General features: G+C 38.8%; 1 protein-coding gene across 1 annotated transcript in view; it reads right to left on the reverse strand.

The window, feature by feature from the left end:
* CCDC102B (coiled-coil domain containing 102B) overlaps positions 1-25,466 on the reverse strand; it is a 256,141-nt gene that overhangs the window by 21,412 nt on the left and 209,263 nt on the right. The window contains exon 7 of the mRNA XM_068993959.1: positions 10,510-10,680. Coding sequence (XP_068850060.1) covers positions 10,510-10,680 — 171 coding nt within the window. The remainder of the gene's footprint in view (positions 1-10,509; positions 10,681-25,466) is intronic.

Raw genomic sequence — 25,466 nt, forward strand, 5'->3', positions numbered from 1 at the left:
TCAGGTGTATTCTAACATCTAACAGAGAAATTCAGTTCAGTCGCTCAGTCATGTCCAACTATTTGCGACCCAATGGACTGCAGCATGCCAGGTTTTCCTGTTCATCACCAACTCCCGGAGCTTGCTCAAACTCATGTCCATCGAGTCAGTGATGCCATCCAACCATCTCATCCAGGAAGGAATAAATGGACTAGGCTGGTTTTTGCAGTTCAGTTCAGATCCTGAATCACTGGTCACCGCTTCTGTCCCCACAAGAACCTGAACCTGGCCTCTTTATTATTTATTTTTAACCTTAACCTGAAACACTTCCCACATCTTTTTAATAGATAAATTCAAATTTCAGTCTATCACCATTCTCACAGTCTTAAAACTAGCAGAGTGTAAGTTGATGAGATTTCCCCAAAATATATTTAGGGCTAGGAAAAAAAGTCTGTGCCCTTCCAAATAAAGGCTTGTTTAAAAATCAACTGTTAATTTACATAATTAATGTTCTGAAGCTTTAAACAAAGTGTCTCTCACATTCGTCATTGCTGATGATATCAGACTTTTGGAAAGATACACCTTTTTGACACTGAGAGCATTAAAATGCAAAGCCAGAATTAGCTAAACTGTAATAAGGTGATTAAGGTGATAATTACTAAGTGTAAAGCCACACTGACAAGTGCATTTAGCAAAACACTAGCATTTTGAGTATGAACTTACATTGTTCATAGTATCTTATTTTTTCCATCTATTTAAGTGATTTTCCATCTTTTGAACTTCTCTCAAAACTAGAAGATCATATCAATTAGTTTTGCAAATTACTATGATACAGGTACAAACTACAATGGACAAAAAGTCTGGTTTCTGTAGCAAGCCATTTCATTTATACTCTACTGGTAAAATCTGTTACTGTAAATGTGTGCATTTGGTGGGGACCAAAGTTATGAATTTGAGTTTCAATGGTGGCAGTCTTTTCTCCTTAGACCAGTGGTTCTGATAAGTCACTAGAAAACAGAATCATTTAAGAAGTATTTTAAAAATACTCATGCACAGGCCCCACCCATAAAAATTGACGGCTACTAGAGATAAGTCTTGAGTATTAATATTTTACAACCCAACCAGAAATGAGCAGAAAACCTAGAGACTTCCCCAAAGATGTACAGATGGTCAAGAGGCACATGAAAAGATGCTCAACGTCACTAATTATAAGAGAAATGCCAGTAAAAATTACAGTGAGATATTACCTCACACCAGTCAGAATGGCCATCATCGATGTCTACAAACAGTAGATGCTGGAGAGGGAACCCTCTTTGAAAAAAGGGAACCCTCTTGCTCTGCTGGTGGGAATGTAAATTGGTGCAGCTGCTCTCAACAGCAGTACGAAGGTTCTTTAAGAAACTAAGAATAGTTTCCATACGATCCAGCAATCCCACTCCTGGACATATATCTGGAGAAAACCATGGTTTGAAAGAATACATGTACCCCAGTGTTCACTGTAGTGCTGTATTCAATAGCCAAGACATGGGAGCAACCCAAATGTCCACCGACAGATGAACAGATAAAGAAGATGTGGTATATTTATGCAATGGCTGTTACTCAGCCATTAAAAAGAATGGAATTGAAACATGTATGATATCATATATGAAATAAATCGCCAGTCTGGGTTCAATGAATGATACTGGATGCTTGGGGCTGGTGCACTGGGACGACCCAGAGGGATGGTACAGGGAGGGAGGAGGGAGGGGGGTTCAGGATGGGGAACACGTGTATACCTGTGATGGATTCATGTTGATGTATGGCAAAACCAATACAATATTGTAAAGTAATTAACCTCCAATTAAAATAAATAAATTTATATTAAAAAAATAAAAAGAATGGAATAATACCATTTGCAGCAATATAGATGGACTGAAAGATTATCATACCAAGTGAAGTAAGTCAAATATCATATGACATCGTCTCTATGTGGAATCTTAAAAAAAATTGAACTTATTTACAAAACATAAACCAATTTACAGCCTCAGAAAACAAAACGATTACCAAAAAGAAAGGCTGGGAATTTGACCTTGACATAAAGACACTATTTTATTTAAAACAGATAACCAGCAAGGACCTACTGTTGGCACAGGAAACTGTATTCAATATTCTGTAATAAACTAAATGGGAAAAGATTTGAAGAGCAGATACATGTATATGTATAACTAAATCGTTTTGTTGAACACCTGAAACTAACACAACATTGTTATTCAACTATACTCCAATATAAATTTTTAAAAACAGATCTAAGGTTGAAAAAAATAAAATATTCCAAAGGGTTTTTATTGTGCAGACAGGTTAGACAATCATATTAGACTGTGACCTTTACACTGGGAATATATTTGATCTATAGCTGAGTACTTACACCAAGTCTTGGTTCAGTGAAGAAATCCATGAACTCCTGGAAGTATGAAAGTCATCTCGAAGTTAACTGATTCTTCTTTCCCTCACCACAGAGCTTTTATTTGTCAGTTACCATAGGCTCCTTCTCACCTGCTTCGTTTGTGAATTGTAGGTATCTAGGACTTCTCTGGTGGCTCAGACAGTAATGAATCTGCTGGCAATGTGAAAGAACTGATTTGATCCCTGGGTTGGGAAGATCCCCTAAAGAAGGGAATGGCTACCCAATCCAGTATTTCTGCCTGGAGAATTCCATGGAGAGAGTAATCTGGCAGGCTACAGTCGATGGGATCACAAAGAGTCAGACACGACTGAGCAACTAACACACAGGGACTAAGAACTACTTGATCCCTGATTTACATCTCTTTTAACACAGAAGAATCACTGAATATTTTCAAAGTCCTCTTACTAATAGAATCTATTATTTAAAAATATATAGAAAAATCATATGGAGCTACAATAAGGGAATAATCACTGCAGATGGGACAGCAGCCATGAAATTAAAAGACACTTGCTCCTTGGAAAAAAGTTATGACCAACCTAGACAGCATGTTAAAAAGTAGAGACATTACTTTGCCAACAAATGTCAATCTAGTCAAAGCTATGGTTTTTCCAGTAGTCATGTATGGATGTGAGAGTTGGACTATAAAGAAAGCTGAGTGCCAAAGAATCGATGCTTTTGAACTGTGGTGTTGGAGAAGACTCTTGTGAGTCCTTTGGATTGCAAGATTTAACCTGTCCATCCTAAAGGAAATCAGTCCTGAATATTCATTGGAAGGATCGATGCTGAAGCTGAAACTCCAATACTTTGGCCACCTGATGCGAAGAACTAACTCATTGTAAAAGACCCTGATGCTGGGAAAGACTGAAGGTGGGAGGAAAAGGGGACGACAGAGGATGAGATGGTTGGATGGCATCACCAACTCAAGGACATGAGTTTGAGTAAGCTCCAGGAGCTGGTGATGGAGAGGGAGGCCTGGCATGCTACAGTCCAGGGGGTTGTAAAGAGTTGGTCACGACTGAGCAACTGAACTGAACAGAATAATATAATAACATATATAATATATAATAATAATGGCTGCACTAAGGAAAGAGTTTAACAAAAAGAAGCAGTTTAAATTGAGAGTAAATCCAATTAACAACTTGGCAAACTGAGCATTTAAATTTTTAGCTTTATAGATACATCACTTGAGATTTGAACTTGCTTTTGCAACAGTTAAGATGCAGTTAAGATTTTACATAACAGCCAATATTTCCATAGTTTGACCTGTCATTTAGAGGCAAAGAAAATTAGTAATTCTGAATGTATCAAGAGCCATATTATATTCATATCCTTTAACTCAATAATCCCACTTCTGTTCATTCAGTTCAGTCACTCAGTCATGCCTGACTGTTTGTGACCCTGTGGACCACAGCACACCAGGCTTCCCTATCCATCAACAGCTCCCAGAACTTGCTCAAACTCATGTCCAACGAGTCAGTGATGCCATTCAACCATCTCATTCTCTGTCATCCCCTTCTCCTCCTATCTTCAATCTTTCCCAACATCAGGTCTTTTCCAATGAGTCAGTTCTTCCCATCAGGTGGCCAAAGTACTGGAGTTTCAGCTTCAGCATCAGGCCTTCCAATATATATTCAAGACTTATTTCTTTAGGATGGACTGGTTGGTTCTCCTTACAGTCCAAGGGACTCATAAGAGTCTTCTCCAACACTGCAGTTCAAAAGTATCAATTCTTTGGGGCTCAGCTTTCTTTATAGTCCAACTCTCATATCCATACATGACTACTGGAAAAACCATAGCTTTGACTAGACAGACCTTTGTTGGCAAAGTAATGTCTCTGCTTTTTAATATGCTGTCTAGGTTGGTCATAGCTTTTCTTGCAAGGGGCAAGTGTCTTTAAACTTCATGGCTGCAGTCACTGTCTCTCATTGTTTCCATTGTTTCCTCATCTATTTGCCATGAAGTGATGGGACTAGATGCCATGATCTTAGTTTTTTTAATGTTGAGCTATAAGCCAACTTTTTCAATTTCCTCTCTCACTTTCATCAAGAGGCTCTTTAGTTCCTCTTTGTTTTCTGCCATAGGGTGATATCATCTGCATATCTGAGGTTATTGATGTTTCTCCCTGCAGTCTTGATTCCAGCATGTGCTTCATCCAGCCTGGCATTTTGCATGAGTACTCTGCATGTAAGTTAAATAAGCAGGGTGACAAGATACAGCTTGACATACTTCTTTCCCGATATGGAACCAGTCTGTTGTTCCACATCCACTTCTAACTGTTGCTTCTTGACCTGCATACAGATTTCTCAGGAGGGAAGTAAAGGTGATCTGGTAGAGTTTTCCACAGTTTATTGTGATCCACTCAGTCAAAGGCTTTGGCATAGTCAATTAAGCAGAAGTAGATGTTTTTCTGGAGCTCTCTTGCTTTTTCCATGATCCAGCGGATGTTGGCAATTTGATCTCTGGTTCCTCCGCCTTTACTAAATCCAACTTGAACATTAGGAAGTTCATGGTTCACGTATTGCTGAATCCTGACTTGGAGAACTTTAAGCATTACTTTCCTAGCATGTGAGATGAGTGCAATTGTGCAGTGGTGTGAACATTCTTTGGCATTGCCTCTCTTTGGGATTGGAATGAAAACTGACCTTTTCCAGTCCTGTAGCCACTGCTGAGTTTTCCAAATTTGCTGGTATATAGAGTGCAGCACTTTCACAGCATCATCTTTTAGGATTTGAAAAAGCTCAACTGGAATTCCATCACCTCCACTAGCTTTGTTCGTGTTGATGCTTCCTAAGGTCCAGTTGACTTTGCATTCCAGGATATCTGGCTCTGGGTGAGTGATCACACCATCGTGGTTATCTGGGTCATGTAATCCCACTTAGAAGACTTTTTCTTCCCAGTGGAGGATAAAAGGTCTCTACCTTTGAATCTTGAACTTGGAAGTTAATCATCCTATAACTTACAGTTGGCCCTATATGTCTGCACTTTCAACCAACTATGGACTGGGTTGTACTGTACTATTTACTATTGAAAAATATCTTCCTATTAAGTGGACCCACACAGTTCAAACCCATGTTGTTCAAGGGTCAACTGTACATGACAATAGTCATGGTAAAGTTATGTTGAAAAAAAAATACAAATGAGATTCAGTAAAGAAGGGTTGGTTTATTAAATAATTTATATCCAAGGAGATAAATATTACACCCTTCCTTGAAATACCAAATATGAAAAGTACACAGCAGCAAGAAAGCTATGGTAACTGACTGAGTATATGGTTTGCAAATGATGACTGCATCTCTGCATAAAATTGTCTGGGCATTTGAAGTTAATATACATTGAAGTAACAGGATATGATGGTAAGATAATGGCTGATTTTTTTTCCTTTTATTTTTCCTTCTTTATATGATATAGGATTGCTTTAAAATTTAAAATAGTCCTTGGCAAGCCTTATCTCATTCAGTCCTTCAGTTTTCTTAATACTAGTCATACAGTGTAGAGTACCCACGTGGCAGAGTAATTGTTTATATTATACTCCTTGTTTCTTAGGTACTGCCTTTTTGGTCTTTACTAACTTTGGTTATTGCATCATTTTATTATTCATTAGGCTACTTTTCACACCATATTTATTACAGTAGTCAATTATTCTGGTATTTTAACGTGGATATATATGTAATTATTTCTGCCTTACAGTAGTGGTCTCAATTAAATTTTACCATCATATATATTCACAGAAAGACTTCAATGAAATGATGAGAAAAGAATGTTTAACTTCTAATAAACACATGTCAAATTAGATTTGGGGGGTAATTTGCTTAAAGAAAACCAACTCGTTCAAAAAAAGAATTTTTTAATTTGCTCCTTCCTTTAATCAGACCCTGGGTTTTCTCTCATGGGCCTCCAAATATCTATTTTTCTCTACTGTATAGAGGATTAATATCTCATTTTCATTTATTTAAAATTTGTTGACTTGTGGGAGTTGGGAACTTTGTATTTGACAGTTCCAATTAAACATTAATCTCAACTAATTGCAATTTGAAGAATTTGCTACTGTGAAATTAAAAAGCTCAGCAGTGAAACTGACAGAATTTTCTTTGCTTCTCAATGATAAGTCAAATTATAGTAATGTTGGCTGCTATCTAATGCAAAAATCTTATTTCCATAAGGAATATTTTCATGCCCAGCCATCAGAAAGAGGGATGACCTTTAATCAGAGAAAAACTGAAGACTGACAACTTCAATTAAGTAATCCAGATTACAGACCCATATAAGTTGATCCTGCTTTGGATCAGTCACCTCCGGTGATCAACTGGTTGGATGCAGAGGTGCAGAACATTGAACTATTTTATGTTTTGAACGTGTATTTCAACATCTATTTTTAAGCTTCAAACATGAAGTATGTCCAAATACTTATCCACAAGGAATTATATAGTTACAAAAGATTCTATTTCAAAGCCGCACAAATCCCATTTGCCAAACAAGTCACATGCCCACCATTTATGCTTGGGAACTGTATTCCTTGCACAGATGGGGCAACAAGTAATAAAATACACACCCATACCCTTTCACTCCTTCCCCAAGAGAAATTATCCAAGCAGCCTTCCAACCACAGCCTAGGCCTCGAAGATCTGCTATTTCACATCTCAATATGCCTTCTCTTGTTCCAGAAATCTATGTGCTCAAAAGGCAAGTAATTCATACCCTCGACATCCTACAGTGCAACTACAGCAAGAAAATTACAATAAAAACTTTCATACTGATAAGGGAAATAGAAGCTATTTATAAAATCTAACTTGGCAGATATTTCAGGAAGCTCATGTCTTGCTCATGGGGAAAGCTGTTGTGTTTTGCCTGGGCCTTCCCAGGTGGCTCAGTGGTAAAGAATCTGCCTGCCAATGCAGGAGACCCAGGAGACACAGGTTCAATCCCTGGGTTGGGGAGATGATCCCCTGGAGGAGGAAATGGCAACCCACTCCAGTATTCTTGCCTGGAGAATCCTGTGGACAGAGCAGCGTATCAGGCTACAGTCCATGGGGTCACAAAGATTCAGACACAACTGAGCAACTAAGCCTAACGCATGCTGAGCAAGCCTCCTGATAACCGTTGCAGAGTCACTGCTTTTCTAATGTCCTTGGCGTTGTTCTGTAGTTGGTCTTTCCTCACTACACACTCTGTCCATATTTGAATATGGCTCTGGATATTACTCCCTGTGTTCTGGTGTTGACAGCATTGCTCAGCCCACAACCTTTGGAGGAATTGAAGGTTCTTTTAAATCTTGAGAAATCAGTCTCTTTTATCCCAGGCTGGAAACTCATTTGTCAGCATATTTTTCACAAAAGCTTGCAGCCTTTTTGTTTTTCTTTTGATTTCAGTAAATTCCACAGGTCAGCTGTCCCATGTATAATTCTCTGGGAGGCGTTGATTGTCTCTGAGCTACCTGTAGTTGCCTTGAATCTGTGGGATATTCCAGGAGAGGCACAATCTGTCTCCTCCCTGTGCCATTTTATTCAACTTCAAGGATTTACAGAAAATGACCTTAATGAAGAGCTTTTAACAACAGGCTTGAAAGCCACACCACTAAATTGGCCCTTGCCTAAAAGCTCAACCTTAAATAATGTTCGTTGCTCAAAGCCAAGCTCAGTTTTCTGTCTTGGCATTTGCAAATGAAAATCAGACCCTGGCAGTCACAGAAGTACTTAAATTTCTGTATTGCCTTACATATCTCTTTGAAAATTCAACAAGTCTTTTCGGAATTCATCTTTCCTTTGGGCACTTGTCAAAGGCAATAGTAGCAGACAAACAAACAAAAATATTAGCCACATACCTATTCATCTAAAAACCACAAGCTCATTCTGTCCATCACCTGCTTTCCAAGGTGTTACAGGAAATAATGTACCAAAGCTTTTGAGACTCCACAAAATGGGCTGTCTTCATTCTCACCTGCAATAAGCTCTCTTACCAACTGCAAATAGCACCAGAGCCAATGTCATGTAATTTTGACAGGCTATTTCTGTTTGAAGGACTATACCAGTCAGCCTTAGCTAAGTTTTCCAAAATGTCAGTGGCTTACCACAATAAATATTGATTTTTGTTTTACCCATGTGGATCAATCTGGGTCCGTAAGGGCTCTACTCCAAAGCCTTCCTGTTTCAGAATTCGTGCTGAGAGAATGATGTCAATTTTGGACCTGCTGGCCTCATGACATGAGACACAGCAGGAAAAGACACATGGGAGAAGAGGCATGTTGGGTTCACAAAGCTCTGGATGGTGTGGCACATGGAGCTTCTGCTTCCTGCGCAAAGCAAATGTCGCATGTCCCAAGACTGACGATGATGTGGGGAGACTGATTCTCTTACAGGGAAGGGCAACTAATATAAGCCTTCTGAAGACCACAGATGTTTTTAGCATTCCCCAGTTAGACGGCTGAATCGGATCTCTGGAAACTAGTACTTCATTAGCCCTGGAACACTGCGTATTATCACAGTTTCCTTCCTGATGATTCAGTCCCAAGTAATTTCTTAAAGCTGATATTGGCAAACACAAAAGTTTATTTACCACCTTCTGCAACAAATGCATGTATATCAAAACTATTCACAGGAATAAAGACGACAATCAAATAAAAACCCCAAACCATTCTCTTGAGACTGCCTCTATTCCTCTCCTGACTTATTCTTCCACAGTCCAGCTTCACCACCCATGTACATCATTAAAAAGAACATGTACGTCTTCATAAAAAGAGACATCAAGGATAAAATGCCCATGGACAAGTCAGCTATAGTAAGACCAGGGGGTGATATATGAGCCTCACACTGGTCAAATAATTCTATTTTCATGGATGTTATTAGATAAGATCTGGTTTGCTTGACTGCAACAGATTGGATGAAAAATTAAATCTTCAAAGGGGGACTGTGCTCTGTTATTGAATCACCCCTTGGAAAAACAATTTCCATTTTCTTTTTTAAATTTCCAACTGTTTGGCAGTATCTGCAAACATTCTTTTTAACCAGGGAACTAATTATTTTTGCCTCGAAAGTTGGCCGACAGGAGCAGACGCAGTGCTTGGAACCCCATCTGAAATAGCTGCCTCCATGGGTGATGGATGCTCTCACACTGACAGGGGGACTGTTTCACTCAAGAAAACTCTTTGTAACTGCAGCTGAAGTCCTCCTGGTCACAGGTGTACCGTTAAGGTATCACATTCTTAAACATGCCATAGACCATTAAGTAGTTGACATTTCACGACATAACTGAGATGCCTACGTTCTGTGAACATCAGAAAGCACTGGAGAGGACATATATATCATAACATAATCACAACATACATCATATTTCTACAAGATGTAAAATTAAAGCTTAAAACAACAACTTTTTTTTTTGCAAAACAAATAGGAGATATTTATTATGTGAATGTGTAGGAAGGACAGGAAGGAACTGTGAAAGGGCTACATTTTAGTAGACACATTTGGCTGCAATGTGGGAGACCTGGGTTCAATCCCTAGGTCAGGAAAATCCCCTGGAGAAGGGAATGACAACCCACTTCAGTATTCTTGTTGGAGAATTCCATGGACAGAGGAGGCTGGCTGGCTACAGTCCATGGGGTCACAAAGAGCTGGACACAACTGAGCCACTAACACTTTTTGTTCAAAGAGTCCTAAGGATTCTATCTATTGTTTGTTCAATAATCTCAGCCAGTCTTGTGGTTTTAAATATTGTGTATTAACACATGACCACCACCAGATTTATATCTCCAGCATTAACTGCTCCTCTGGATGTCTCTATATATCTGATTTCCATTAAAACATCAAGTTTTAGTGATACCAATGATACCCCGCCCACCCACCCACACCCCCAAGCTGAAACATATTTGAAGCTATAGGGCACATGTAACAAATGCCCAACTAACACCACAAAAAACAAGCATGTTGTCTATGTAATACTTTCCTCTTTCCTTATGCTTTTTAGTTGATTTCAAATTTTAAATGTGAAGTTTTTATATCAAGTAATGCCATTTGCTAGTAAAAAAGAAAATGCTTTTGCTATGCTATCAAATGCTATTTTGAATCTATCTAAAATGTGTTCCACTTAAAAAGTACCTTGTCTTCTTTTTGGTTGAGTCCCCATTTTAGTTCTTCGACTTGAAGTCTCAGTTTCTTCACTTCGGCTTCATTTTGATCCACGAGGTTGTTGGCGCGAGTCAGTTCTGCTGTCTTTGCCTGGTACTGTCTGCTTAGCTTACAGTAGGCATGCTGAAGGTCCACCAGTTCCTTTCAGAAGAAAACAAGGATCCCATTATTTATAGCTTGCTCTGATAAAATCAGAGGATGGGCAACTTCTTTTGAAAAAATAGAACACTCTAGGAAGAATTCAGATGGGCATCTTTTCATCTGGAACTCTGCATTTCTGCAGTTAAATATTACGATTGTCATCGTTCAGTCACCCAGTTTTGTCCAACTCTTTGTGACCCCACGGACTGCAGCACGTCAGGCTTCCCTGTCCTTCACCATCTCCTAGAGTTGGCTCAAACTCCTGTCCATTGAGTCAGTGATGCCATCCAACTATCTCATCCTCTGTCACCCTCTTCTCATCCTGCGCTCAATCTTTCCTAGCATCAGGGTCTTTTCCATATTTTCTATATTATGATTAGCATATAACGATAGGTGGAAGATGTATTTCTGTATGGCTAAACTACAGTGCAACTCTTTATGAACTTGAGTGAATGACCCATTTTTCATGTTATGCAAATTTAGTTTTTATGTATGCTTTCCAAAAGAAATCTTGTACCCATAAATGAAGAATAAGATGTAATAAAAATAAGAAGAACTGTTCATCTGATAAATCAGTCTAAGTATTAAAAGTTAGCAGACTATCTGCTGCTAATTATTTCTCTAAGAAAAAAGTTTGAGTGCTGCCGTATCCATGCTGAAAGCACGTGAATCTGGCTCAGAGATCTGAAGTAAGGGACCCATCTGGGAAGAAACCAGAGTGAATCCACCATGAAGGGTGAGGGCAGATCAGGGATCCTTGTCTTGATGAAAAGTTCTGTGTCTTGACTGTACTGATGTCGATATCCTGATTATAATATCTGACCATAGTTTTGTAAGGTGATACCATGGGGGAAATCTAGAGAAAATACACACAGATCTCTCCATACTATTTTGAGTGCATGCTAAGGTGTTTCAGTCATGTCTGACTCTTTCTTTGCGATCCCATGGACTGCAGCACGCCAGGCTTCCCTATCCTTCACCATATTCCAGAGTTTGCTCAACCTCATGTCGATTGCGTTGGTAATGCCATCCAACCATCTCATCCTCTGTCACCCCCTTCTCCTGCACTCAGTCTACAATTATAAAAAAAAAAAAAGTATAATGAAAGGAAACACATTAAGATGCTGTTCAAGTCTTCAGACTGGCAGGATTAAGTGTGATAAAATAATCTGTTGGTAAAACATCATGAAATCATGATTCATTAATGGAAACATGTTGCCAAATTCTTTAAAATGAAAAATGTATGTAAACCCCAACCCAGCCATTCTGCTTCCAGGAATGTGTTCTACAGATAGACAACATGGTTGGGTGAAATGCTGTGTCCATGTGGATATGGAGTACAGCATTCTTTTTATGTTAATAGTGAATGATTAGAAACGAATGTCATACCGTCATATAGAGCTGATTAAATAAAATGCCATTAAGCCATTAAATATAATATGACAGCCTTCTGTATATGGACATGATATCTCCAAATACTCTATTAAGTAAAGGAAAACACAATGTGAAGCACATGTTATCACAGGGAAGAAAAGCTGATGTGAAGTGAACTGTGTTCTCTATGAGATTCAGAACTTCAGTTAGAACAGGTGAAAGTCCTGCTGAGGTGGGAAGAAGGTGTGGACTGCAGGGCAGGACCTGGGGAGAAAGTACTGACCACTCCAAGGAAAAGGCAGAGAAGGGCTCCATGACAACCAGTTACCCATCACACCTTCCAGTGTCCCCGGAAAATGTGACTATCAGACAGCTGAGAGACTCCTGGAATCTTGCTGCTGTCCTGCAAAGCCTGGCCCCTCACAGGAGTCAGAATCACAACCAGTGGTATTTAAACCTCAGCAATGCTGATAACAGCTGGAAACAGACCTAGACAGGTAGCTAGACACCTGCTGACAGGCAGACCCACGATCCCTTCCCCTGCCTCACTGTAACAGTGCAGTTTATGGCTTCACAGCAGTGTTTTATCAAATGATACCCCAAACCACATTTATTAATAGAATGCACAGAGACTTCTCCTTTCTCCCCTTCAGAATACCATTTCCCAATGCCAAATTATATACCTGATGCTTTCACATTGAGATATGCAACAAGGAACACAGTTCTATTATCTGGAATGAAAATGGAGCATTTAATGAAAGATTTTCTTGATCTGTCACAAACATAAAGAATCTGCCACAAAAATAATGCAGAGCTTAATGGAAGGGTTGTCACAAATTTGTAAAAGGATGGCTTTTTCTCAGGAATTATGCATCTAGTTGCAACTACCTAAAAACCTTTGCAATTTAGTAAAACTATTTCTCCATCCATGCTGTGGCTTTACGCTTGTACAGCTCACTTAATTTGGCTTAAATGGAATTAAGTAAACATAAGTGGCTTCTCACGTGGCACTAGCGGTAAAGAATCTCCCTGCCAATGCAGGAGACTTAAGAGATATGGGTTCAATCCCTGGGTCAGGAAGATCCCCTGGAGGAAGAAACGGCAACCCAATCCAGTATTCTTGCTTGGAAAATTCCATGGACAGAGAAGCCTGGTGGTCTACAGTCCGGGGGTTGCAAAGAGTCAAACAGAACTGAAGTGACTTAGCATGCACAAGTAAATATAAACAACCTTTGAGATGTGCATATAGGAAGAAAGGAAAGAAAAACTGCTGTTTGGCAATACAAATTCCCCCCAAGGTGTGTGTCATCCTTGTAGGTAGATCCGTGCCCTTCATGCTCCACTGTGAGGCCATTTGCTCAGGGAAGGTCACCTTATTCTCAGGCCCAGGAGGTGGGTGTGTTAGTCAATGTCTATTCCCTGTGAGTGGTCCCCAAGCCTGCAGCATGGGAACTCCAGCCAAGATTTACTTAATTACTAATAGAAGCTCAGGACTTGGGACCCAGCAACACTGGGTGACAAGCCCTCCAGATGTTTATGACTCAACACAAAGTTTGAGGACTGCTAGTATATGCCAATTGTAGTAAGCTTTACTCTTAACAGTAATTGTTTTATAAAAGTAGACAAAACGTAAGTGAGCAATGAAATGTGAGCAGTCTCCTCAGATGGGAAGAGGCGATGTAGAATTTTTAGCACTTAGAAGGAAGATACATGCCTGGAGGTACAATAGTCTGGGCCAGTAGGAGAATCCTGCTTGCAGCTGAGGTCGAGCGAAACTGGCCTGGCCTGGGCACATTTTGTTACGAGAAAATATATCAAATGGTATACACAGTCAAAATATTTAAATTATGTTCATAAGATACATTTTATTTTCTGTTCTATAAAAGATGAAAACGGAATTTCACTTTGGGAGAAAAATATTTCATTATTAAAGATATTTTTTAAAAATCAGTTTAAAAATACAAACATAAAAAATCAGTTTAGTATGACGGTATGCTCAGTCAAGTCTGACTTTGTGATTCCATGGACTATAACCCACCAAGATTCTCTATCCATGGAATTTTCCAGGCAATAATCCTGGAGTGGGTTTCCATTTCATCCTCCAGGAGATATTTCCCACTTAGGGATTGAATCCTAGCCTCTTGCATCCCCTGCATTAGCAGGTGGATTCTTTACCATTACTTCACTTGGAAAACCTAACTCCTAGGATATTTATGTAGGGTAAAAGACTTTACCTACCTCCCGAGAAATCTGTATGCAGGTCAAGAGGCAACAGAACTGGACATGGAAGAAAAGACTGGTTCCAAATTGAGAAAGGAGTACGTCAAGGCTGTATATTGTCACCCTGCTTATTTAACGTCTATGCAGAGTACATCATGAGAAACGCTGGCCTGGATGACGCAAAAGCTGGAATCAAGATTGCCAGGAGAAATATCAATAACCTCAGATATGCAGATGATACCACCCTTATGGCAGAAAGCGAGGAGGAACTAAAGATCCTCTTGAGGAAAGTGAAAGAGGTGAGTAAAAACATTGGCTTAAAGCTCAACATTCAGAAAACTAAGATCATGGCATCTGGTCCCATCATTTCATGGCAAATAGATGGGGAAACAATGGAAACAGTGACAGACTTTATATTTTGGGGCTCCAAAATCACTGCAGATGGTTACTGCAGCCATGAAATTAAAAGATGCTTGCTCCCTGCAAGAAAAGCTATGACCAACCCAGACAGCATACTAAAAACAGAGACATTACTTGGCCAGCAAAGGTCCATCTAGTCAAAGCTATGGTTTTTCCAGTAGTCATGTATGGATGTGAGAGTTGTACCATAAAGAAAGCTGAGTACCGAGGAACTGATGCTTTTGAACTGTGGTGTTGGAGAAGACTCTGGAAAGAGTCCCTTGGACTGCAAGGAGATACAACCAGTCCATTCTAAAGGAGATCAGTCCTGAATATTCATTGGAAGGACTGATGCTGAAGCTGAAACTCCAATACTTGGGCCACCTGATGAGAAGAACTAACTCATTGGAAAAGCCCCTGGTGCTAGAAAAGACTGAAGGTGGGAGGAGAAGGCGATGAGAGGATGAGATGGTTGGATGGCATCACTGACTCAATGGACATGAGTGTGAGCAAACTCTGGGAGCTGGTGATGGACAGGGAAGCCTGGCATGCTGTAGTCCATGGGGTCGCAAAGACTCAGACAGGACTGAGGGACTGAACTGACTGACCTATATCACTAAATTCTTCACATACTTTCTCATTTCATATTTCCCCTATTCAGTTTCTGAGAGGCTATGCAAATGGCCTATGACTAAACTAGCTGTAACCATTCCCTGCTCTTTTCATTGTTTCAAAATAGTATCTCAGCTGCTTGGCTTTAATCTTGTTGTCAGTCCTTATCTGCTAAGACTTCACAAATTCTTTGACATTTAATTCCATTAATTCATCACCTCCCCCATTTTACTTTCTGGAGAGAAACTGATTTCTTCTGTAATTTTCAAAGCTATGACCTTTGTTGCTATAGACTCATACTATTTTTTTTCTTGAGATGAGATTCTCCCACTACCAGTTCTCTCTGTATATTCATTCCAGCAAAGGCACTCAGGATCACAAACCATATAATCCCATGCATATGTTGTGTTTGATGCTTTTATCTGAAATCTCAGTTTCCCCTGTGGTTGCTGACAGGCCTTCAGCTGGAAGGCATCCAAATGGATATTCATTTTTAAAGTAAATAATTTGCATATTAAAAGAATAAGTCACTAATAAAGATCCATATGGACTTTTAGAGCAAGCTTATTCTGATGTATTTTTAAAGGTAGAAATACATAAAAACCTGATGTGATATGTTCATATTTATTTTGGCAAGGAAAATTCTGAAAAGAAATTAAACATATGTAAAAAATATAATACTAGAGAATATTTGTCAGTATGTAATCCTCCATAAAGCCAAAGCTATAAAACTGAACAGTAAATAATTCATGATCATTTTATAAGTCAACATGATTAATAATGTTGGGTCTCAATACAGAAAATAAGTATACACAATATGTTCATATACATATATTTTTGATAGGGTAAAATTAATTTACTCAGATAGACTGACTATTTCTAACAGTGTGAAAAATTTGATAGCAAGTTTAAAAATGGCTTATAAAATCATATATTAGTTTCTGCTCTTATAAGTAAGGATATATTGCTTTCTGAAAGTGAAGTGTTAGTTGCTCAGTAATGTCAGACTCTTTGCAACCCCATGGATTGTAGCCTGCCAGGCTCCTCTTTTCCGTGGAACTTTCCAGGCAAGAATACTGGAGTGGGTAGCCATTCCCACTGAGAAGAACCAGGGGAGAAGAACCAGGAAACAACCAGGGGCTCTTCACAACCCAGGGATCAAACCCAAGTCTCCTGCATGCCAGGCTGATTCTTTACCAGCTGAGTCACCAGACAAGCCCATAGTGCTTTCTACCTAGCATTAATATTGCAGTTAATACATGACTATGCCAAAGCCTTTGACTGTGTGGATCACAATAAAGTGTGGAAAATTCTGAAAGAGATGGGAATACCAGACCACCTGACCTGCCTCTTGAGAAACCTGTATGCAGGTCAGGAGGCAACAGTTAGAGCTGGACATGGAACAACAGACTGGTTCCAAATAGGAAAAGGAGTATATCAAGGCTGTATATTGTCACCCTGCTTATTTAACTTATATGCAGAGTACATTGTGAGAAACGCTGGGCTGGAAGCATAAGCTGGAATCAAGATTGCTGGGAGAAATATCAATAACCTCAGGTATGCAGATGACACCACCCTTATGGCAGAAAGTGAAGAGGAACTAAAAAGCCTCTTGATGAAAGTGAAAGAGGAGAGTGAAAAAGCTGGCTTAAAACTCAACATTCAGATAACTAAGATCATAGCATCTGGTCCCATCACTTCATGGCAGATAGATGGGGAAACAGTGGTTGACTATTTTTCTGGGCTCCAAAATCACTGCAGGTGGTGATTGCAGCCATGAAATTTAAAGATGCTTACTTCTTGGAAGGAAAGTTATGACCAACCTAGACAGCATATTCAAAAGCAGAGACATCACTTTGCCAACAAAGGTCCGTCTAGTCAAGGCTATGGTTTTTCCAGTGGTCATGTATGGATGTGAGAGTTGGACCATTAAGAAAGCTAAGTGCCAAGGAATCAATGCTTTTGAACTGTGGTATTGGAGAAGACTCTTGAGAGTCCCTTGGACTGCAAGGAGATCCAACCATTCCATCCTAAGGGAGATCAGTCCTGGGTGTACATTGGAAGGACTGATGTTGAGGCTGAAACGCCAATACTTTGGCCACCTCATGTAAAGAGTTGACTTACTGGAAAAGAGTCTGATGCTGGGAGGGATTGGGGGCAGGAGGAGAAGGGGACGACAGAGGATGAGATGGTTGGATGGCATCACTGACTGGATGAACGTGGGTTTGGGTGGACTCCGGGGGTTGGGGATAGACAGGGATGCCTGGCATGCTGCGGTTCATGGGGTCGCAAAGAATCAGACACGACTGAGTGACTGAACTGAATACATGAAATGTTGAAGTTTAACTGACTTTATATTTTAAGATTTTCTTTTTAGTGTGGACCATTTATAAAGTCTTTATTGACTCTGTTACAATATTGCTTCTGTTTACGTTTTGTTTTTTTGGCCATGAGGTATGTGGGATCTTAGTTCCCTGACTAGGGAACCCACGCCTGCTGCATTAGAAGGTGAAGTTCTAACCACTGTACCTCCAGGGAAGTTTAACTGATTTTGATTGTGCCAAACTGACAGAATTAAAATGCATTTTCTTATAATATTAAATAACAAGTGAAAGGCTGGTAAAATGTACCAAATAAGCTCATTTGCATGCATCAATTTGAAAGAAAAACAAAATGACATTGGCAAAATTTTAAATTATGTTATTTTGTTCAATTTTTAAAAATAATCATAGAAAATTAGAAGATTTTGGCATCTGTAATTTCAAACATGCATAACAATAGTGTATTGATATGTAGAGAACTTGAAATTAATAGTATATGATTCAACTATATTTAAAAGAGAGAAGCACTTAGAAAATTGGAAATAACTTGCTCATGGTCTGTTGATAGCCTTGTTAGACTCCAGCTGTGAGTAATAATGCTATCAACAAGAGCAGATTCTCTCTTCTCAAAAGTTGACTCAGACACATTGGATGGTTATTACAATCAAATCCATCTACTTGAATAAAGAATCGACATGTTCATCCAAATTAAGTACATTATAAAAATATCTTGCACCACCTGCTTATTAGGATAAATGTCAGTATCTATTTATATCTTCAATTCTGACCTCAAGTAGTACAGAAATCAAAGGAATGTATATTTCTGCAGAATTCAGTGTTATCCATAAACATGTATGATACTTGGTGACCGATAACACGTTTAAAATGAGAACATTTTTGTGGTCTTAAGTGGCATCTTTAGAGGGCCCGCTTAATATCTTATATGTTAAATGTAAATAGAGTGGTTTTAGTGGTTTCTGTAGAATTGACACAATATCAGTCATTCATTCAATGAGCATTTACTGTCTACTATGTGCAAACGACTAGCATAAAAGTAAACAAGGAAGACACAATCTTTAACCTCACAGATGTTAGAATCCAGCAGCAATAACAGAGACAATCAAACAAGCAAATTTTCCCATTGTGACAAGTACTAAGAGATAAACCAATAAGTGGATAGGAGGGAATGATTTATGAAAGGTGGTTGATAAGCAGGAAAGACCTGGGTGAGAGGATACTGTCCTGGGCCCTCCAGGGCTGCCTTCAGGAAGGAGGATGGATTCCATCAGTTACTGGAAATGTCTAATCACTGCCCTTTCCCCTTGGCTGTAAGAAACCTCCTTGCTAAGCCACACCCCCTTTCCGGGGCAGCCTGGTCACTTGAAGCATGAAGGAGCTACTCTTCTCACCCCAATTTGCGATAGCTCCAGAGATCTACGCACTTCCCATTAACTCAGATGGTAAAGAATCCACCTGCAATGCAGGAGACCCAGGTTTGATCCCTGGGTCGGGAAGGTCTCCTGGAGAAGGGAACGGCAACCCACTCCAGTATTCTTGCCTGGGAAATCCCATGGACAGAGGAGCCTGGTGGATGACAGTTCATGGCATCACTGACTCAATGGACAAGAGTTTGAGGAAACTCTGGGAGATAGTGAAGGACAAGCATATGGCAGTCCATGGGGTTGCAAAGAGTCAGACACAAGTTAGTGACAAACAAACACCACCCAAGATCTATCCCAGCTTCAGAGGTACTACTGTTATCACTTTACCCTGGTCCTAGTTCTCTCTCTCTGCCCTTTGCCACCTGATCTCTTTCTCCATAGGTGTTGTATTCCCTAATAAACTTCCTACATTTTGTTATCTGTCTCAGAATCTTCCTTCCGGATGGCACAAATGCCAACACTCATTTTCCTGTGGCTGTCACTTCAGGAGATATGATTATAGTCAAAACACTGTATTATATACTTCAAGGTTGCTAAGAGACTAGATATTAAATTTTCTCACAACAAAAACTAAACAATGATGTAATATAATGTTGGTGTTAACACTATGGTGGTAATCATATTGCAATATATAAATCCATAAAATCAACACATTGTACACCTTAAACTTATGTGAAATTATTAAGTCAATTATATCTCAATAAAAACTACTCTTTCTACAAAAAAAGAAATATAGTACAAATACCATGGATGGAAAATAGATGATGGAAACTTTCCTGAGAAAGTTATGCAAAAAGGGTGCAAAGCCACAATACAGTAGCTACATGTGACATCCGTCTTTTGTATGTGTAGATGTGTGTGTGTGAGGTCCACAGGTTGAAAATCAAACTTTGGAATTTGTGTGAATTCAATGCCATTTGTGCTCATTCAGTATGACAGGTAACTAAGCAACTGATCAAAAAAAAAAAAAAAGTTTGCTGAGCATCTACTAGTCTCTTAGTTATGTCAATATTCCCAATAATACTCAATTTTTTTTGAAAATATAAAAAAGCTTCATGAACTTTGACTTCTTTTTAAATCCTAGTTTCCTCATCTGTAAAATGCATACAATAGAAATTTCACAGAATTGGAACCTTTAAATGACACAATAGGTGTAAGTCATTTGTGAAACATTAAATATAACAGGTTAGGAAGACCAACTGGCTAGGCTATGTTAGTTAATTAGCAAATGAAATAGTAAGGCGAGGTGTCAGTAATGCAGGGGGAACAGAACAACTCAGTGACTGCCACCAGAGGTTGGGTTCTTTTCATCTTTCTGCTTGGTCACCCTTAGCTCATATGTAGACTTTGTTCTTAAGCTTTATGTATTATAATCCCAAAATATCTGTTGAATCTTGCTGGGGAGCAAACAGGAAGTAAAGGAACCAAGATAAAAGTGGTTTTCTCCAAGTGAAATTTTGCCTTTTTTTTTGTTGACAGGGCAACCTCTCAATGCTAGGTTACAGGAGGGAAAAATGACCAGAAAAATTTGCACAAAAATTAATTTGCACAAAAAATTTGAGCAAAATTAAAATATAAAAATATATTCAAAGTTAGTCATACTGTAAACGAACTGAGAAAAAAAAAACTAGGCGAGATTATTAAAGCACAGATAGATAGTGGGAAATAAAACCATATAAAGAAATGAACAGTAGACTTATAATCTGCAGCAACAAGAAACTTTATTACAATAAATACAATAATGTCTTCAGTTGCTGAGTAACCTAGAATTCTAAATCCAGCTAAACTAATATGTGAGAGGCAGGGCAAAATCAATTTAATTTTAGGCAGAGACAGGGTTTTCCATCCACATTTTCTTGATGAAAGAACTCAGACAGGATGTTCTTTGGGAATTTATTTTTTCACAGTTCTTGGAATTCATCAAATCCTTTCCTGCCTCAGAGTATTCAGAGATGCTTTTCCTTTTGCCTACAAAGAGCTTTTGCAACTCCATACTCATGTGCCTCCTAATTATCATTCAGGTCCCAGTTTAAATATGATTTACTCTGAAATGCTTTCTTGATTACCCAAATGTGAATAATGACTCACAGTATTATTTTCACTTATCGTTCATTTCCTTTATAGTCTTTATTGCATGTTGAAACTTGTACCTGTTTTTGAATTTACTTAAGATTCTTTTATCCTACTAGGTAGTCCCTGGGGGCTCAGACAGCAAAGAAGCTGCCTGGAAGGCAGGAGACCTGAGTTCGATCCCTGAGTTAGGAAGATTCCCTGGAGGAGGAAATGTCAACCCAATTCAGTATTCTTGCCTGGAGAATCCCATGGACAGAGAAACCTAGTGGGCTGCAGTCCATGGTGTTGCAAAGAGTCAGACATGACTGAGCAACTAACACACACAGTCAACATATATTTAATGCACCTATATATGTAGAGAAGAAACAATTTAGTCAGGTGGGAAGGTGAAAATTGATTAGTTGTCAGGTCAACAGAAAACTGGAGCTCTTACTGTGAAATTTTGGAAATGATGAAATACAACACAAACTTTAAATAGATAGTCAAAGCTGTTACTAACAGAAATACATGATCTTAATTTAACTACAAAATTATATATATATATATATACACACACATACATGTACAAATAGAAAGGTGTGTGTGTATATATATATCTTTATAAAAAGCAATCAATTCAAACTGTTGGATACAGCATAACAAATTATCTGAGGAAAATTGAAGGAATGAATTATTAAGGATAAAAATACTTTATTACAACAAAAATACAAAAAATAGATTAATGAATAATTAGCATATTAGAAAACAAGCCGAATATTACAGAACTAAAGAAAATTTAAAAAAGAACACAGTGGGAATATTCAAAATTGGAAATGAACTGATATCTATATCAGATTAATAAAAATAGTTATTTTGTTAAGCCTTGCCTTTCAGTGGGACACCAAGACTAAAGCCTGGCTGCTAAAATGTGGAAGGACGTGGTTTCCATCTCTTCTAGCTCTAAAAAGGAGACACCTCATGGGAATTTCCTTACCTAAGTACCTGGACCTGAAGGGCTATAAAATGATGGAGCTAAAAAGCTGACAATTACAGATTTCTGAGTCACTACATGGAGAAGACACACCAAGGAGAGCCTCCTGACTTCACTGGATTAAGAAATGAGCAAAAAGTAGGCTTGTATCAGCTGCAGAGACCTGGGCAGTTGTCATGTTCTGACCTGACTAACGCATGAATGCGTGCTCAATCATGTCTGACTCTTTGTGACATCTTGGACCGTAGCCCACCAGGCTCCCCTGTCCATGGGATTCTCCAGGCAAGAATACTGGAGCAGGTTGCCATTTTCTTCTCCAGAGGATCTTCCCATCCCAGGGATTGAACCCACGTCTCCTGCTTCTCCTGCAATGGCAGGCAGATTCTTTACTGCTGAGCCACCTGGGAAGCCCCATTCTTACCAATAGTCTAGCACAATAACATTAAGTGAAACCAACTGACATCTTTAAAAAATTTTGACTTAATTCACTGGCAGTTTTAGTGCACATCAAAAGGTACTAGGCTTTTAGTCATTTTTAAATTGACTCATTCTACAAAAGAAAAAAAAATGTCTCGCAGATACATCATCAGGATTATTAGGATACGGCTTTTTCTCTCTGTGGTCTTTCCCTTTTAACTGTATAGTCCATCGATTATCTGAAGAGTATAGTGTCTGGAACAAGGAAGGTGCTCACTAAATGATAAATGAGTGTAGGAACAGATGAATATATTTACAATGTCTCATTGACTGATGAAGCAAACAACAAAATGTGTTTATGATTCTAGACTGTCTGCAGGCTGGATTGTACAGTGCAGGGGAAAAGAAAGAGGTTTTCCCTCAGATGGTGTGAGGCAAGTCAGAAGCATTTAGGTGGTGTCTATCAAATCTGAAGAGGTTTATACACAGCTGGTCCCAGGCCAAGTGAAAAGAAATAGAAGAAGCAGAAATGAATATGAAGAGTCCAATCAGAAGGCTTCTGAGCTAATCTAAAGGGGTGCCTCGGATCATCTCCCTCAGGTTATGTCAATATATTTTTTATTTGGTTTGGCATAAGCATAGCGGCCAATAACCATTCAGCACCTGCAAGAATGGAACAATGAATGAGAGGAACGGACATACAGTGGCTCTGTTCCTTACAGTGGGCTTCCCAGGTGGCTCAGTAGAAAAGAATCTGCCCGCAACGTAGGAGATGCCAGTTCAATCCCTGGGTTGGAAGGATCCCCTGGAGGAGGAAATGGCAACCCACTCGAGTATTCATGCCTGGGAAATCCCATGGACAGAAGAGCCTGACAGGCTACAGTCCAGGGGAAAACCAAGGAGTCAGACATGACTGAGTGAGTAAACAATAGTGGTGACAGGTAATTATTTCCCTTTAGTCAGAGAACCAAATCAAGCAGAATGTAACAAGGAAAAAATATCAAGATATTCTATCTGGCAAAAATAAGGCCTCTGCATTGGTGTTCAAATGTACCAGAAAAATTGCAGAGAAAAACTGTAGGGCCTAGTCAGTAAGGATACACTTACGTTTATATCACCTTTATGTATGGATTTGAGTGTGTGCATCCTGAGTATATCTCTAAGGTAACTCATATGCAGACACAAATTAGTTCTTATGACATAGGCTGAATAAAAATGTCTCCTTAATAGCAGGTGCTAATCACCCATTCAGTCTACACATAATAAAGTTTTGTAATAGTTGGCAATATATTATAATATCTATTGTAACATATCCTGACTCTGTGATATTTAAATATTTCCAAAGAATTGCAAATATGACTATTTAAACCCTAGAGCTAAACCATAAGTTACAAATATAATTTAGTACTCATATAGCATTTCTTGTCTCTAGAGAACATACAGATATTAAGTTAAACCCTTAATGGTTAGTCACCAAAATTGTAGATGGAATCAGAAGTTCTTTTTCTATTTTATAGGCCCCCATGGGGGAATAAAAAGAGAGATCACTGACTCACCCTCAGTGGGGAATGCTCATTCCCACACAGTTTTTTCTTAAAGCCATGCACACTTAGCTAAGCAATGCTTTATAACCAAGTTTCCAACCTTCTCTCTACCCACACTGAGAGGCCTGCAATTGCACAAAGCCACAAATGTTCAGAGAAAATACTTTCCTGCGGAAAATGTTTAATTTCATTCAATAAATCAGGCTTTCTCTAAGTCCTCCGTGCAGCCCTTTTATATGAAAATGGCTCTGCACAAACTCTCTGGATAGATAAGGCTATTGCTTTTGCTCATAATTTAGAGAAATAAATTATTTAAATAAAATAAATAGACTTGTGTTTTGAGATTTATAGACCCAATAGCCAAACAACTCCTTTCATTTGTGTAAGAGAAAGAGCATAAGGGTCAATAATGGAGAGAAAAAGGAGATGATCAGAAAGGCCAGGAGACCAACGGGAATATGCTGTGTGGCTCAGGAAACTCAAACAGGGGCTCTGTGTCAAGCTGGAGGGGTGGGATGTGGAGGGAGACGAGAGGGGGATCAGGAGGGAGGGGATATATGTATACCTATGGCTGATTCATGCTGAGGTTTGACAGAAAACAGCAGAATTCTGTAAAGCAATGATCCTTCAATAAAATAAATAAAAAGACAGACGAGGGGAGTCAGAGTCCATAGTAGATGTGACAACAGAAGGCACACAGGCAGATACCAGGGACAGGCCACAGTCAAGAGCAGAGGCACCTCTAGAAAATGAAAGGAAAAGAAGCAGCTTCCCCCCCTAGAGCCTTCCGGAGGGACTCAGTCCTGTTGACCCCTGATTTTAGCCCTGAAGATGCATTTTTGGACGGTAAGAGGAGATCTGCTTTGAGTCACTAAGTTTGTAGTGATTTGTTACAGCAGCAGTAATATAACACTGTAAATCAACTATACTTCAATAAAATAAATTACAAAAAAAAAAAAGTCCAGTAGAAAGAAAACCATAATAAGTGTTCATAAAAATTAATAGGAAATAAGATAAAGATAGACAAAGGAAAGAAAATTCTCAGAAGAGGAAATCCAATAATCCAAGAAATGAAAAAAAAATAGTAATAAGAATGTCAGTACAGAAATGGTAAGAAAGACACTCTCTTATACTGCTGAAGGAAAATGTAAAATTTCAGGACATTTTGGGGAGGATAAGTTACCAAAATATATCAGGAGGTCTTAACTCTGTTCTAGATTTTATAACAAGAAAATTATTCTAGGAAAATACTATATAATATACATATATATGAATGAATGTGCATATAAATAAAAGTTTTGTGTTCAAAAATATTCACTCTGCATTCCTCCTAACAACAATAATATGCTAGAAATAATCTATATGATTGGGTTCTTATTGAATAAGTAATAATTAATCCTTATACTGTAATATT

This window comes from Capricornis sumatraensis, chromosome 21, assembly GCF_032405125.1.
Source record: "Capricornis sumatraensis isolate serow.1 chromosome 21, serow.2, whole genome shotgun sequence".
NCBI classification, from domain to species: Eukaryota; Metazoa; Chordata; class Mammalia; order Artiodactyla; family Bovidae; genus Capricornis; species Capricornis sumatraensis.